The sequence below is a fragment of the Agelaius tricolor genome, unplaced genomic scaffold, assembly GCF_023055355.1.
Source record: "Agelaius tricolor isolate 1412-34295 unplaced genomic scaffold, bAgeTri1.0.p SCAF_10, whole genome shotgun sequence".
NCBI classification, from domain to species: domain Eukaryota; kingdom Metazoa; phylum Chordata; class Aves; order Passeriformes; family Icteridae; genus Agelaius; species Agelaius tricolor.
The window spans coordinates 19925763-19942717 of NW_027269270.1; the positions used below are offsets into that span (position 1 = coordinate 19925763).

General features: G+C 37.2%; 1 protein-coding gene across 4 annotated transcripts in view; it reads left to right on the forward strand.

The window, feature by feature from the left end:
- Nucleotides 1-16955, forward strand: part of LY75 (lymphocyte antigen 75) — a 43984-nt gene that overhangs the window by 17860 nt on the left and 9169 nt on the right. For 3 of the 4 annotated variants that reach the window (XM_071435070.1, XM_071435071.1, XM_071435072.1), the window contains exons 14-26: nt 1324-1405; nt 1964-2035; nt 3430-3553; nt 4365-4400; nt 4667-4842; nt 5432-5496; nt 6335-6411; nt 7512-7648; nt 8673-8778; nt 10679-10839; nt 11225-11354; nt 13734-13960; nt 15678-15846. In XM_071435070.1, the coding sequence (XP_071291171.1) occupies nt 1324-1405; nt 1964-2035; nt 3430-3553; nt 4365-4400; nt 4667-4842; nt 5432-5496; nt 6335-6411; nt 7512-7648; nt 8673-8778; nt 10679-10839; nt 11225-11354; nt 13734-13960; nt 15678-15846 (1562 nt within the window). The remainder of the gene's footprint in view (nt 1-1323; nt 1406-1963; nt 2036-3429; nt 3554-4364; nt 4401-4666; nt 4843-5431; nt 5497-6334; nt 6412-7511; nt 7649-8672; nt 8779-10678; nt 10840-11224; nt 11355-13733; nt 13961-15677; nt 15847-16955) is intronic. The other variant, XM_071435073.1, reaches the window with a different exon arrangement.

Here is a 16955-nt window from a genome sequence, read left to right on the forward strand (position 1 = left end):
CCTCTGCTGGTCAAATATCTCTGTCCAGTTTTGAGCTTAAATTTATTTTTGAGTTGTGGTTCCCTCACACGTGATGTTCTTTTTGCTCAAATCACTCCTCTTCTTGCAGGTTTAGTCTCCTAAAATATATTACAAAGAATAATTCTATCCTTTCCCTGTCTTTCTTTGGGAAGACTATACAAGAAAATCCTTAATCCTTGTTAATAGCCTAAGCTCCTAATTTCCTCAAATGTCCTGGGTTCCTTCTTTGTATTTGGTGCATCCTGATGGGATATTGCTCCTGATACAGTTTACAGGAGCCCTGCAGTTTGGCATCAATGCTTTTTTTTTGCTGTCAGACCATCTTGATGAGAGTGCCTTTTCCACAGCTCTTTTGCAGTAGGGTTTGATGTAGTCTGTGATTTCAGAAGAAACTCATGATCTTTCTCCCCTCTGCTGCTTCCAGCTGATACAGTCATTCAGAGCAGTGTCTATTGACTCTACTGGGCAGGGTATTGGATTGGAGTGAGTTATCATAAAGTTCAGTTTTGCACACAATTTAATCTTTGCGAATTTGCAGTACAAAACTAACCTTGCAATTGGACTAGCACCTTTATCTTTGTTACAGGATCTTTAGATTCATAAGCAAAAGATTATTGTAAAGGTTCTTACTACAGATTTGAGTATTTACATTGTAAACCTGTTTTTTTCAGGTAATTTTCTATCTTTGAACATAACTGAAATTTTAGATTTAAGTGTCTGCTGCTTTTGAAAAATGAGGAAGTAAAATCTAGGAAAAAACCCAGTTCTGACAGGACTAAAATTTCTACTGCCACTTGTTCATGCAGCCATTGAAATCAGTGGTGTTAGGTGCTGATTTATGTCTACGCCTCATTTGTGAGGGCTCATAATTGAAATAGGTGCCCATGTTTAGTGTGTTTATACCACTTACAAAGTTAAGGAAAATAGGCCAGTTCTTTGAGTAGAAGCTTTTGTGTGATTTGAGGAAGAGTGAATTTGAGCTGATGGTATCTGGGAGATAGCCCAAGGTGGACAAGAGAAAGGGAACCAAACTATACAAACACCGTGTGTGTGGGTTCTGGAAGAAAAGAGACCATTATATCAAATGACAACAGATGAAGTGGTGATGCAGCCCACAAAAAGTTAGTTTTCTTCTGTACAGAAGAGGTCCCAGCCCTTGTGTCTATTTTCTCTTTGACCTGCTACAACTAAAACCTTGGTTTTGCTGCTTGTTCCTAAATAATGCCATGCCATAGGTCAGTCTTCCTATTAAATGAGCTGAACCATATGCTTGGCATAAGATTGTATCTTGTTTATTTACAGCAATGACAGATGGGTTTGGATTGGAATGAATAAGAGGAGTCCTGATTCTTTGGGAACCTGGCAATGGAGTGATAACAAACCAGTAAGTTAACTTTTAATCAGGAAGTGTCACATACTGATTTGTTTCAACTAGGACTGCATTGAAAGTAAATTGATAAATATTTTAATTAAAATTTGTCAAGTCTTTCAACAGATTAATAATTCAGAAGAAGATTGTGTCATGCAAGCAGATTTCCAATTAAAAATGTATCTTTAACAAGGCTAACCTGATTTCCTTCTCCATTATATTAAAGTAATTTCACAGAAATGTAGTAGTAAACATCCAAGAGATGTTGGAGAAAACAAGGTGTCTTCATACCACAACAAAAGGGAAGGTTTATCAGCTCATTTCCTTGTTGTCAGACTTTTCCAAAGATATTTTCCTCACTGTAATTGCTTTATTTGTCTGAAATTGTGAGTTCTTCCTCCTCCCCTCCAAAAAACAGACATGGAGACTCAAAACTGAAGGAGTTACTGCAATTCAACACATATTTTAATAGTAATAAACATAATGGGACCCCAGGTTTGAAAGGTTATCTCTTGGGATTGCCACAGCAGAATGTCAGATGCTGATTCTTTCACCCTGTCACTCATCCTGTAGGTAACCAGTGTTGTTATGCCACTTGACTACCTGGAAGATGAGTATGATACAAGAGACTGTGCTGCATTAAAGGTTAGTTTCAAGGTTTTTAGTAATGTGTGTTTTTACTTGGAGGTACTTGGAAAAAATAATTTTTCCAGTTGTAAACTGAATTTAGGTTTAGATGTTTTCTAAGGATAGTGAAAAAGCTGTATTGTTCCTTTTATCAATCTACACCTATTACAAACTTTCCCTTAATTAAGTATTTTTATGAGACAAGTGCTATGCTAATGATAACCTTTCATAGGACTCCTTTTGTATCTTTTTAACTACAAATGATTTTAGTAACAATAGTATTCTGTATTGCATAGTGCCATACTATGGATCTCTTGTTTACATATAATTCTTAAGGATGTGTCATGGAGTCGAAAAGAAAAAAACACAGAGAGCCCTACCAGTAACTTTTAAAAAATCTATACTAGCTTTTCTGAACTGCAGATTAAGAAAAAATTTAAAGCCTGAAGGGGAATGCAGTAGCCAGGACAGAGCATGTGTTCATGTTTATTGTGTGTATTTCCTTGTTTACTTGTGAAATAGACTGTATGTTCTCTGTTGGTTTCTAATTTCAAATGTCAGACCTCAGCTTGATTCCTGATTAAGCTCTTCAATACTTAATTTAGTCTTGATGGCATGAGTTTTAAAATAGCCTTTTATTTTTCTGAAGTATCATCTGACTTTTTGCAGTACCTACCATCCCTTTTAACCTAAATAGAACCACTTCTGCTTTTAGGATTTACTGGGGGAAAGGATAATTGCATCCCTTTCCTTCTGTTCACAGCCATTTCCCTCATTTGCTTTTCCTGTGTTCATGACCCCAGACTGAGAACCTGGTCAGCATTGAGCTCCTAAAATTTTAGACCCAAGAGAGCACTTTGAAGGGAATGCTGTGAACATAGTAACTTTCCTCTCCTGCCTGCTAGATTTAGACATGCCATTTCAGTAAGTGATAAAAAAATTCTCTTTACTGGAGAGACCAGCAGGAGTGAAGTCAGTTCTTCAAGCTTGATTGTAAGAAATAATTTTAAATAAGAATGATTGTTTCTGTGCCAGTTCAGATGGTGGTTTCTTTTCAGCAGAAATGAGATTCATTTCAGGGGAACAAGTTGCAGTAGATAATTTAATAATAAGCATCTATGAGAAACTGGGCACTACAAAAACCCTAAGAAACATTAGTTCTAGAAAAACCTTCTAAGATGTTTGTGTGTAGATGGCCTTAAGCCCTTTAAGTTATTGCTTCACAGCATTAGCTAACATGAAGAGTTATAGTTGAAGTTATAGCTGCTCTTTTATTTGCAAAATAAATTGTGTGACTAACAACACACTAAAATACACTGACTTTGCCAAAGGACCTTTTTATTACAGTTTAATTTTACATTTCAAAGGCCTATGCTATCCTAACTCAGTTCTCTGTTTCTATTTGTATGCAGACCTCACAGTTTTCACGGAGATCATTTTGGAGATTTTACTTCCATGAAGCCAGAGACCTTGAATTTTACTTCAGGCCTTTTGATTGTGAAGCTAGGCTTGAATGGGTCTGCCAGATAACAAAAGGTAAACTGCAGTTACATCCATTTGTTTGTATAAAGAGTTTAATACAATGAGTTGTAATTATTGCCCTATAATAGAAACTTTGCAAACAGTATTTTGTTGTTTCCTCTCTGAACTGCTAAAGAGGACAGTACATGAAATGTCTCATGGATGTCACATACAAACAGATGTGCACTTAGAAACTGACCTTGAGGAGAATGCAGTATCACTGCTCTCGTATTCTTTCTAGTCCCATGAAGTAAGTGGTTTCTTGTGTGGTGATATAAGCCACTGAGTTGCAGCACTTGTGGACTTGACTTAATGTTTCTTAGTGATATTTTTAACTAAATCACCACAAGTATTTTGGGCGTACGGTTTGCTTCAACCTTAGGTCAACTAGCCTTCTTCTTGTAAAACAAGGTGTAGTAGCTCCTCATTGTAGTGAGGAGTGGGAATACAAAAGAATAGTATGGCATATCTGCACAGGTCCAGGTTTTTTCATGCAGTATGTAATCCAGTAGACTTTTACATTTGGGTTGTTGATTAAAAGGTGTCTTGGGATGAAACTTTCTTGTTGGGGTGAGATTCTGGTGGAAATACGACTTTGATGCTTGAGAGATGAAGAACCAGAGATATGTAAGATGGAGGTATGCCGTACTCCCATTAATTTTATATTAGCTTATTTTAAACTATTAAACCCATGTATGATTTCATTCTCCTTTCTTTTCATCATGAATGCTGAGAAGTATGAGTGCTAACCATCACTTCTATTATTGATGGCCACAGTCTTGTTAGAAAGTGAATTCAGTGACTTTTCCTTTTTTCTTCTGAACAGGTAGCACTCCAAAGACACCAGAGTGGTATATACCAGGTAATTTGACTTCTTCTGTATTTTTCCACTATGTTGTAGGGTTGTTTGTACTCAGTATCTTTTATTAGGTTTGTTACATTGCTACTGCACTGCCTGTTTCATTCCAGAAAAGATTATGACTGATAGAATTTGGTTTTGAGAGAGTTCAAAATGCAGAGCATTGACTCTTCCCAGTGTCAAATTGAGATTCCTTAATAAATTCAGAAAAATAAAAGATTTGTATTTCAGAATTCATTTCTTACTCATGTGATATTTCTTCTGTGTAGATGAAATTGGAATTCATGGACCCCCACTTGTTGTTGATGGAGCAGAGCTGTGGTTTGTACCAGATAAAAACCTGAGCTACCAGGAAGCTATTTTCTACTGTCAAAAAAATGATAGTGATTTAGCCTCTATAGAGTCTTACCCAAAATTCAGGACAATACTATCTCAAATAGAAAAGGTAAGGGGGTGTAATCTGTTTTTACAGTTACTTTCCCTTGCAGGGAAATTTACTTGCCAAGTTTTCCAATATAAGAGAATGTTAATCCTAATTTCTTTCTTTTTCCTGTTGGCCTGAATGGTTTTCAATTGTACTTAAAAGGAAAAGATGGGATAAAAGAGAATTATTTTAATGTCAGTCTGGTAAAAGAATTTTTAAATTTAAAAGTAGGTTTAACAACATTAAAAAAACACAAAGCTCTCTGAATGGGGAAAAAGTGTCATAGCAGGCCCACCATGCAAGCATCCCATTGTCTGCAAATATTTCATTAACAATTGTGCTAGTTCTTAATTTTGTGCACAGGACAACATATAGTTTTTCACCTGGTGAGAGGATTTAATTAGAAATGCTGGATGATCTGATAGGCTTTATGGAAGGGGTTTGTGTTGTACATGGCATAAAAGTACATTCTTGTAAGGCATCTGAGAAAAACATGTCAAGTTTCAGTACCTCTGTGACTAATTTTGTCACATTGTTCTATGTTTGGTAGAGTCAGGAGCTCTTTCTCTGTGGGTTGTAAAACACTGGGTTTTGTTCTTTCCTTCCACAGTTATCAAACAGCGAACAGAAGTGGTGGCTGAAGTTTATTGATTATGGCTACAGCTATCATTCACCGTATGTAGAATAATTATGAGATGCTTTATTGTAAGCTTTATATTGGGCTTTTTAGGAATTGTTAAGTGGAGTAGTTAATTCATAGTAATTTTATTGTAACTGAGTTAGTCATCCATTTCTTATGCGTGTTATCAGCGCCTCTAGATTTTGGGCTGTTGGGCATGGGCATCTTAGTCTTCTTGTGTGAATCCTTGAAATGTGTGATCCTAGTAGCTAATGTATTCCCTTGATCTTTGAAATGCTTTTATTGGGGTTTTGGGCAAACTTCTGTGTTCTGCTAAGATTTGGAGAACTGACCAAAAAAAAGTGCCCAGTCTGTTGACTCTGAGGATTGAGGAATACCCAAGAACAGGAAATAGGAAATTGGTTTAAGACATCACTCTTCTAGTTAGGTAACGCTAAAGTGTTGGAGGACTTTTAGTATAGCCTTGTAGAGCTGGGATGACTCACAGCAAATCTTGCATCATTCCCTTCTTGTCTGCAGGGAAGATTCATGGGCTTCTTACAAGGAAAGTCCTTCACTTTCCAAAATACTATAGCAATGCACTATTGTGAAAAGGAAACCAGGGCTATTTCCTATTCCTTTCACTTGTCCTGGCAATGTGCTGTGATTGCAGCATGGTGATAAATAATCTCATTCTGCACATCTCAACACAGTTAATTTGGGCACAATACATAAATGCTGAACCTGCCACTTATTTATTTCTAGCCTAGTTTGTGTAGGGCATCTAGAAACAGTTAATAGCCCAAATTTTTGTTTGCACTGACACTGTTGCTATCAGAGTTTCTCCGTGAAGGTCACATTGGATTGGAGATTAACTGAAATATTTATCTCCAGTTTACAGTTATTTCCACGCTTCCATGATAGATTACTGAGAGATTGCTGGTACATTTCCAGAAAGAACTGGTATAGAGGTAAGGTTGTTTTTATTTTTCACCCCCTCTCCTATTGTTGTGTTTGTTTGAAAAGAAAAAAAGTAGTAATTACTGTTCTACCCAAGCTCTTCTATTTTGGTATCAATCTGCAATTAATAGGAGTGAATGGCTTCTTCATGATAATCTGATTGACTGTTGAATCATTTATTACTTCTTCATGGTAGAATCCATGGTAATAATTCTTAATGGCCAGAGGCAAACCTGAATTCTAATGGCAATTTTTTATGATAGCTTGTCACTCTTTTTGCAACAGAAATAAATCTGGTTTTAGTGGCTACCTTTTTTGTGTTTATGCCACATGTTCTGAGGTCTGGAGTTTGTCTGAGAGCTGTTTGTTAGAGAGCTTAACTCTTGCAACCGTGTACATATCTGAAGACACAAATTCCATTAACTGTTGGAGTCATATTGTAAGGGATAGACAAAGTAATGAAAAAGCCTCCTGGTGGTACTTGAAGTGTATTGCTTCCTTTCTTCAACACTTTTATGTTGAGGAAAATGTATAACCTCCAGAGAACAAGAGGCTCCTCCTGTCTTCTACCATTTCTATTTAAAGCATGTTTCCCCCATTATTCAGTTGTTTGCTGCTGAACTGTTTTCATCTCTGTTAGATAAAAATTGCTCTAGACCAGAAAGTCAGTCCATTTATGACTGCAGGAGTCATGTAAAGCAGTGCAGGTCTGATGCTCTCCATGTAGATGTTGAAGGATTCCTTTTGGCTTTTTTTGACAATTAGGTGTACCCTCTTTGCCAGAATACAAGGTTAGTCCTCATATACAAAATCTTTTTTTCAATAATATTCTGTTTTCAAATTCTCTCTGCCTATACAAACTGGTAATACTGAAAGTAAGAGTGAGACTCTGGATCTTTAGGAATATTGTACTACTGTCTGATATAAATGATTTATGCTTGCCTTCTGCTCTACTGCTATTTTTAATGCTTTCAATTGCACAATAGTTCACTGTGGTTGCACCAAAACGGATTTCCCTTCAGACTGGTCGTTGTCATGTCATAAAGTATGGAAAGCAACTGGAGTGTGATAGGCATTACCGTAACTGTTTTTTAAACTTTTATTTCTGCAGACTACCCAGTTAACTGTAATGTGAAACTGCCCTTCATCTGTGAAAAAAACAATGCCTCCTTACTAGAGAAACATGATCCCAGTTACCGCCCAGTCCAAGGAGGTTGCCCTAAAGGCTGGCAGCAGTTCCGGAATAAGGTACAGAGATAACACAGATTCATCATCCTTGCCTATTCTTCACAGTCCAGTAAGCTGGAATGCCTTTCTGAAAGAAAGGAGGAGGTAGCCCCTCTGTTGAGGAATAGACTAGAAATGGACTTTTGAAAACTAACTATAGTGATTAAAATAATCTCGTCCCCTTTTTGTCCCTTGTTGAGGATTGACGGCTTCTTAAATTCAAAGCATTCATTTTCAGATTGTTTTGCTTTCCCATTGCCACACATTTAGGTCCTAAAACATTGGTTGTAGTATCTAGTCTTGGGTTTCTTCTTTGGATGAAGAGAAGGATTTGAAAGGGAGAGAGAGGATGAGGTTTCTGTGGCAGAAGCATGCTGTGGCTCTTCTGGAGTAATCATAGGCAGGCAGCAAGTTGGCAGACACTATTTCCTGAGTTGCCTTAATGATTAAATTTACGTAAGAATCAGTGAGCAGCTTTTAAGAATTAACCAACAAGTCAGAATCCATAGAATAATTAATTATTTCAGTACTATGTTTTAAGGCAGTCATCTAAAGTCTTAGTGAGACTCATTCCTGTTGTTTGCTCCACCATTATTCTTTACATGTGCATCAAATCTTCAAATCTGCACGTTACGTTGTGCCAAGGTTTGCAAACTTACTTCACATCATTGCAGAATAGACCTCGGAGTTCCCAAGTAGTTTTTCCCTAAAGGTAGCTTATGTCAAGTTCCTGACCAGCACTATTTGACTGCAGAGTTCATGTGTGAGTTGTCATTCCTAAAACAGTACATGATTCTGAGGTGGCAAATAAGAATTACTGAGTATGAGTGAGGCATTAGTCAGGGAGATTGTTTATATTTAACTACTCTGCTGAACCAAATAAATGTTTGCAACTATTATCATGTCCCTTGCTTTCTGCAAAAAAAATGTTATATTTTATTGCAGGAAATGAGAAGTGAGTTTTCAGGGTTGGTTTAAGATTTTTGATTTATGTCTTAGGCAGAATGGTATGATAAAAATGATTTTCATTATATTTATTTTGCAGTGTTTTCTAAAGATGAAACCTGAACATTTAACATTTAATGCAGCTAATGAAAAGTGTGTAACTTTTGGAGGCTCTCTTCCATCTATCTCAGATCAAGCTGACCAAGGTATGGTGGTGAACTGGGGGCACTTTGGTGTGCAGCTTCTCTTCTATATTCAAAATAGTTCTGCTTAAGAGCTTGAGCATAAATCACTTGGTTATCCACAGGCATACTTAGGAGCATTCTAAAAATCCAGGACTGATTAAAAATGTGTTGTCTGTTGTTTGCATCACTGGAAACATAACATGGAAATGCAGTTACCAGATACTTGAACCAGTTTGAAGAGCAGCTTCTTTATATCATCTTAACCCGTTACAAAAAGAAAAAAGTTGCAAAACCTTGTTGAGAGAGTTGAGCATAAAATGGTCATCACTGAATGAAGAATTGTTTGGCTTTCCTAGCTAAAGCATAACTGAGACTGTAGACTTTGCACTGTGAAAAACCACCTTAGAAGCTGCTTCCAAGAGAAGCCCAGCTCTGTGTGTGGGAATGAGGTGGCAAATACAGTGCCAGCTGGAGCACAGGACCCTCTGTTTCTGCATGTGCAGCTTAATGTGGCAATGTGTCCAAAGTGACCCCCTTTGAGCTCTTCAGGATACTGATGAGAGGATTGGAAGCAGGAGGACTGGAAGACAGAACTGTTTCACCTAAATCAACTAAGGTCAATGAGAGAAATGCAGTGAGGGAGAAATGGGTTCACATTGGCTGCAAGTAATGTTCAGCAATAAACTGATGAATGATATGGCTGAATTTGCAACTATATTCTTGTGGATAATTAAGAGTTCTCTGAGGGTGTATCTGAAGTAGCTCAGTTGAATTCTGCAGTGCCCACAGTGCATATTTTCTTTATAAGCAAATAACCTCTTGCCAAACAAAATATGGTAAATAGACTAGAGAAGTCAAGAGTGTACCTGCAGGCAGCAGCTTAATGGTAATTTTCTTTCACTGCTGTTATTGGGGAGGAATAGGGTTATGTACAGGAATATACATGTCTCAGGCCTGGGTGTTTTTCTGTGTATTTAAGGTTGGAAAAGCACAGCCATTCTGAAATGTAACATAGCAGGATCCCTCGTGTGATTTGGTGCAATTGGAAGTGTTTGTTATTTTGTCTTGTTTGTTTTTCTTTTCTCTGTGTAGTGGAGACCACCTATATGGAAAGGAGACACAGTCCTCTTAAAATGTGCTTCTTTCTGTGGGCTGCCTCTACCCCTCCTGGTGGTATTGGGGGCTAGCCCCGACCTGCAAATCTACAGTGGCTTTGTCTTGTTCAGAAAATAGGCTGTGGCTAGTCTGGCATGTGACCAATAGCTGAAACATGTCAGCAGTAGCTAATTACACAGCTTTGATTTGTCTTCCTAAATTAGTCAAGTTTAGTGAATGTCTTTGGTGCCTGGGGCATTGCCAGAGCCCATTGTTTCTTCCCAGAATGCTCACTAAGAGGGGTCTGATACAAGATTTACCTGGCTGAATTTTTTTTCAGCTAAATCTGACTTCCTTTGACCTGTCCTGCTGTCTCTGATGGTGGGGTGGACAAAGTCTGCCAGAATCCAAAAAACGTTCTGATTTATGATATGTAAAATAGAAAGATGGGAGACTTCGTCCATCAATTCAGAAAGGGCAGCAAGACAAGAGAAGATCTTGCAGGCTTGTGGAAAAGCAGCTTCTTAAATTTGTGTGTGAATAAAAGACTGCCAATTAGTGGGCAAAGGAACAGTTTTAATCACCTAATTTCTCCTCCTATTTGAAGGGCAAATACCAACAGCCTGCTCCTTTCAGATAAAATCACTATGAAAGGTGTTATCAAATGGAAGGATGGAATGATAAGCATTCATCAGTCATGAAGGGCTGGAAAAATTAAATTAACACAAACAGGGATTACATTGTCATACTTAGATGAAGTCTTCTTTTGGAGGTTTACTGTTGTTTTCCTAACCACAATATGTACATTTACTCTTCTGTCCAACAGATTATATAACATCCTTGCTTCCTGGCCTGCCAAAAGATATTTGGATTGGTTTACAGTTCCTCTTCAGTACAAGGGAAAACAAATGGATAGATGAGAGTAGACTGTTGTATAGTAACTTTCACCCGCTCCTGACAGGGAGGTTAAGGAAAATTCCACTGGATGTAAGTTCTGACTTTTGACTTCTTTTGCCTATTGAGTAATGAAATTTGGAATGTTGTGTCAAAAAAAAACCCCATGTGTAACAGACCAAATTCCCCAGTTAGTCATTTTAATTGGCCAACAGGGTGGCTGACAGTACTTGAGTTCTGTTTACCTTAGTTGGATGACAACTTCTGAAATGTATTTAGCTTAGGAAAACTTTCTGAGTCCAGGCACCTGGTAGTGTCTGTAAAGCAGGTAAGCTGTATAAGCTGTATTGCACCACTCCTTTGAAACTTCTTAAACAAGTTCAGACAGCTGGGGTTCTCCTAGACTCATGTTACTTCACCTCTACACAAGTATGTTTTTACCCTATTTGAGTCTGATAAGGATATTTCTGTTTCTCAGCTTTTTGATGAAGAATTTAACAATCAGTGTGGTGTAATCCTCAATGATCCCAAATCACAATATGTTGGAACATGGAATTTCACTGCTTGTGCTGACAGGCACTTCTTGGGTATATGCCAGCGGTCTGTAGGTAAGTCTGAAGAGTCAAAATAAATTGCAGCCAGAGTTTAAAGGTGCATGTGCCAGGAGACTTCAATGCATGTAATGATTTCACTTGAAGAGCAAGATTCTTGTAGAGACTGAGCAGGTAAATTCTAGAAAAGCAGAGTGTAGAGGACGATCTGGGGCCTGTTTTGTCAGCCATTCAGAATTTTCCCTATTGTGTTTCATAGGCCAGCTCAGGGAGAATCTGTTTTCCTGAGAGACCTTATGCAGTCTCAGTGGAATTACACTTCAGCAGCTGCTCCAGCAGTTCTGTGTGTATAGAGGTCATGTACACTGAGGGATGGAGCAAGTGATTCCTTTTCAGAACTGTGGAAGTGAGAAGCCCTAGGAAGGAATCGCACAATATTTATATCCTCCTTAAATACATCCTCTGTCTTTTAGTTCTATGAGAATATAAAGTATCATAGACTTTAAATGTTGAAGTTGGTCTCTCCCCAGAGAAAACTTGAGAGTTGGTGTGAGTGGGATTTTTTAATCTGAACTAAAAATAATATTCAGATGTCCCCATGTGGGTTGGCAAATACCAATTACTGGAATAAGATCAAACACATACAGTTATTATGTGCATTTAATTACTGCTATGGGCTAATGTTCAGCATACCCACTTCTGAGTAGGTTCCTTTATATAAATAATCCTTTTAAGTGATGAACATGCTATCTTCTAAAAAAGAATCAAACACAAAGAAACCTAGGTGTACAAAACGCCCAAGACTACACCCACCTTCTTCAGTCTCAAATAGGCAGAGATTTCCACCTCCCACCTCCATTTAACATACAAAATCTTCTTTACTCAGTGCCAAATACTCCAGAAATTCTCAGTGTTAAGATTAGAAGTTTGGATGGAAGAGATGTCATAAAAATGTGAAAAGGGGACTTTTATGAATTGGAGGTTGACAATGTTTCTGTTTATATCAATCTCTTATTAGTCTGAAGTGACTAAATACTCAATGTTTCTTTGCCACAGCTGTAGAAGGTTTAATGAGAAAGGATTTTGGAGTGACAGAGAATGTGTCCTGCTATGGTCTGGTCTTATACAGTGTTAGGGATCTAAGCATAGTTTGGGCTGGGAGGGACCTCAGCAGGTTGTGGGGACAGCTGTGTGAGAGTCGAAGCTGTCTAGGGCTTTATCATCAGGAAAAAGATGATTCATGTTCATTGGAAATCTTGGCATGACTGTGTTTTGCAGAATTTCTTGAGATGGTAATCATCAGCAATTATTTTTTCAGAAATGAACATTTTGCTTACTGCCTTGTTTCCAATTTGGTACCCCTTGATGTGTGATGGCACCCTGGGTTCCATGGTTCTCTTTTGTAGCTGTTTACTAAGTGAAAGCATTTGGCAGCAGACAAACTACTTGAAACAATCTGTTTGAGCCTTGTCAGTTTTCTGATCTACTGAAAGCTGTAAATATCAAATTAATATTGTGTTTCTGTTGTCATGTGTTTTGGAAAATGGTCCTGTCAGCCAATCAATCAGCCATTTATATACTGGTATTTATAGTGATGCCTCCCCTCACCCCTTGCAGGCATTTTTCTACTTCAAGTGTTTTAAATATTGGGAGGGTTCTGCCTTTTGCAGAATGAGTTTCTTTTTGGTTGTGTATAAAGCTTCTGGGGTTACCATTTGAATGCTTAACCCTACCACCCATGGGAGTATTTGCATCTTCTATTAACTGCAGTAGCCAAGCATCACTGAGCTGTGCCTTCAGGTGTGGTGCTGGTAACTGTGATAACACTCTGTGCTCAGAGCACAAATAGTGAATTATCTCCCTCCCTATGCAAGCTGGATTTTCTGCAGTTAGTTAAGTGGAGGTGAAAACAGTTCTCACTATATTCATGGATGGCAGTAAGGAGTTCTGGGACTGTGCTGTACCAAGATCTGCATAGACAGGTTCTGTGGCCCAATAGATTTGCATAAGCATAAATCCACAGGCTCCACAGAGATAAATGAGTCATGTTTAGCTGTTGCTACATTACAGCAGAGAGCACTTGCTCTCTCATGTTTGTGTATAATTGAAGTTATAGAATATGTTTTTAATTCAATAAATTAATTAGCAATTAATTTAAAATAACATATAAAAAATGAACCTAAATTGAGAAAAAGATATTTAATAATACATTGGCTGAAAATAATAATTATTTTTAATATATATTTTTCTATCTAAGATATCAATGATGCTTTCTTCTAACTATAATTATCAGCATAATCTACTACATAATCTAAGATTTTTTTTCCCAAGTGTAGTGAAACAGGTTTTTCTGATTGTTACAGAGATATTTGGAGTTTAAAATGTATTACAGTATTTAACTACCTAATTACTGGACTTCTTCTTTTCAATGTATAGGTACTGCTGATAACCAGACAGAGCAAGTCATTAATGAAACATTGAGCTATCAAAATGTTCAATACATGTTAATTCTGAAGAATTTGTCCTGGACTGATGCAATGGCTGCATGCATAAATAACAAGATGCAGCTGGTTAGCATTACAGATCAGTTCCAGCAGGCTTTTCTTGCTGTTCAGGCTGCTCTTCATAATTATCCACTCTGGACTGGACTCTTCAGCAGAGATGTAAGTTTTGTTTTTTCCTCAAACTGTTGCTTAAGGTAATTTCTACAGTTGTGTGAAACAAAACCTGAGTTAAAGAAATTCAGTAACAAATTACTCTCTGGGCTAAAAGCTGTTTTAATTTAGGGATAACCATCTCAAGATAAATGTTTTGAACCTTCAGTTCTCCAAGTTACATATTCTTGAACTCCGCTGGATGAATTGATGATGATGATAAAATTATTTTAAAACACTGATGATGAAGGGATATATTGTAGGGTGGCAGCAACATAGGTTACTGAGTCATCTCTTTTGTTTACAAATGAGTAATGAGTGTTGCCATTTAATATCATCACCACTGTTTACAGTACCACTCTAGAAAGATGACCCAAAAATCTGTTTTGGAAGGGCGAAACTACAAGTGGCAAATAAAATTCAAAATGAATCATTGAATACTTGTGGAGATACATTTTTGAAGTTTAACTTAGATTCTATTGTTACTTCATGTTATTTATACCTGTGTTGTGAGTCTGAGGGAGGCATCTCTGAGACAGGTTAGTGTGTTTTTCTTTCTCCCTATGGTTTTTATTTGGTAAAAAAAATAAAATCATGCAGGAGGGGCTGCTTTTTATCTTTATTAGCTGGAGGACCTCTTGAAAATCTTTATTGTGGATTGAGAGGTGTCTCAGCTGTTAATGGGATGGCTTGGGCTTTCTGGCCAGGTTTATCTCTTTTGTCACACACATAAGTCTGGAGATAATTGCAAGAAAAAAGTTAGAATTTTTTTAGAGGTGCCTTACCTACACAGTATGGTGGTGTTCATGCAGCACTGTGGTGTTATGTTCTTCTATTGTCACTTCTGGGCTACTGGATACTTTAGCAAATAGGGGAAAACAGAAATTTGAGTATATACTTTATGGAGAATATTTTTAAATTTTTAAATGAAACAACCATTTAATCTTAGTGAAAATGGGGAAACCAGACAACCTATTTTCCCCATCTCTTTTGATTTTTTTATCTGGAAGTGAAGATCAAATGATTCATTTTGTGGCATATAGCTCAGGCATGCGCTGGCTCTTCACTGTTGCAACACTTCATTATTTGGGCACAATTAAAATGTCACATGAAAGTATATTATAATGCAACTGGTCAACAGAACTTGTTACTCCAGTGCTGAAATCAAGACACAGAAGAAAGATATAAGACAAATTACACAACAGTAGGGGGATTTCCCAAAGACTTTCAAATGTAAGATTTTTTAAAGATAGCATGCTGCTTGTTATGTGGAGGTTTTTTTCCTACATCCTCCAGGGCAGGAACATCAATTAAGTATTTAATAATTACTTTCAACTCAATATAGAGTAACTGAGACTGGACTTTCTTCTCAGTTATTAGCAGTTTTCCAAGATTAGGAGATGATATCCACCATTGCTTTGCAGATGCAAATGATGCAGTTTGGACATCCCATTGCTAGGCCTTCCTCCCTAAGAACAGTAGTGAGACATTACCTTTGGATAATTTACCATTCAGCTAATTTGTATTTTTCCAACTGCAAAACTTAAAATAACAAAGCTTGTTATATTGTGAGCAGGAAATCAGCTCATGAGGGCAGTGGAACACTTACAGTTCTCATCAGAGACACTGAAAATGTCTAGCCAATGTAAATGTATTCTCATACCATTTTCTGCACCTTATATTTTTTTTCTGTGTAAGCTCATCTCTTTTGCTTAAATAATGCTAGGGTGGAAAACATTATGGCTGGCTGGATGGGAAGCATGTGAGTTTTAGTCGCTGGTCTGAAGATGATGAAGACACAAATGAAGAATGTGTGTTTTTGGATACTGATGGCTTCTGGAAAACTTCTGACTGCTCCTCTGAAAATCGAGGAGCTATTTGCTATGCATCAGAAAGTATGTATGCAACCATCATTTTTATAAAAGTTGACTTTTATTTTATTATGAAATGAATTCAATGATTTCAGCTTGTAACTTCAAAATTACAACGTTTTAAAACTTACATTTTCTCCAACAGTCTGATTTCTATGCCCTTAAAAAAAAAAAACTGGCTTCAAAGACAGGGGACAAGCACCTGTTGGTCTTAATCTAATTGTACCTTAGAAATAAATTCAGAATGGATGCATTGGGTTAATGCCCTTATTGCCAACTGATCCTATCTTTGCACTGCTTCTCTAAGATTGTTGCATACTAATCTCTCCCACTTGCCTGTGGGAGAAGATTAAAATATCTCTGTACTGTTTACATCTTAATATTGGAACCTCTTGAAATCTATTCAGACATGGAAATCTTCTACAGGGAGAAGGTACATGGCTATATGGAGAAGGGTAGAAGGTTGACACTGAATTGAAAATCATCATCTAAAGTTCACAAAACCTTTCTAAATACCTACTAATTATAACAAGACAGGAATGTAGTAGGATGTGTTTTTTTTACTTCCAGGAAAGAGCTGTGCTAGTTGTGTATCCTTCAGAAAAAGATTTTTCTGAGAGATCATCACAGACTTTTTCTCTATGAGACCATGATGATTTGTTTTGGTTTTATTCTGTGAGGGGACACAAGCCACTGTACATCCTGAGCCACAGTAAAGTGTGGTGTTATGACATCATTAACTGTTTTGTGCTTACAGGCCAGGGAACTGCAGGCATAGTTAATGATGTCATACTCTCACTCCTCAAATATTAGATAAAGCCTTAGAACTAAGAGGTGTTGCTAGCTGTGAAGTAGCTTATTTGTTACAGTGATCTACCCTGCACTAGAGGCAGTAAGAGCTTTTGGTTATTGGCCTACACTTAGCACTTCTATGTAAGGATTTTATTTTTAAACCTATTTAAAATAACTGTGAAAACTTGCAAGTATCTGTATTCTTTAGTAGAGCTTACTGCTGGTTTGTTACTTTAAAAAAATCACTATAATGAGGAAACTGAAAATAACACATTTAAAGGATGACAACTTAATTTGTCTTACATGTTTTTAAGTGGTACCTGAAAGTGCTTTGTGGGATG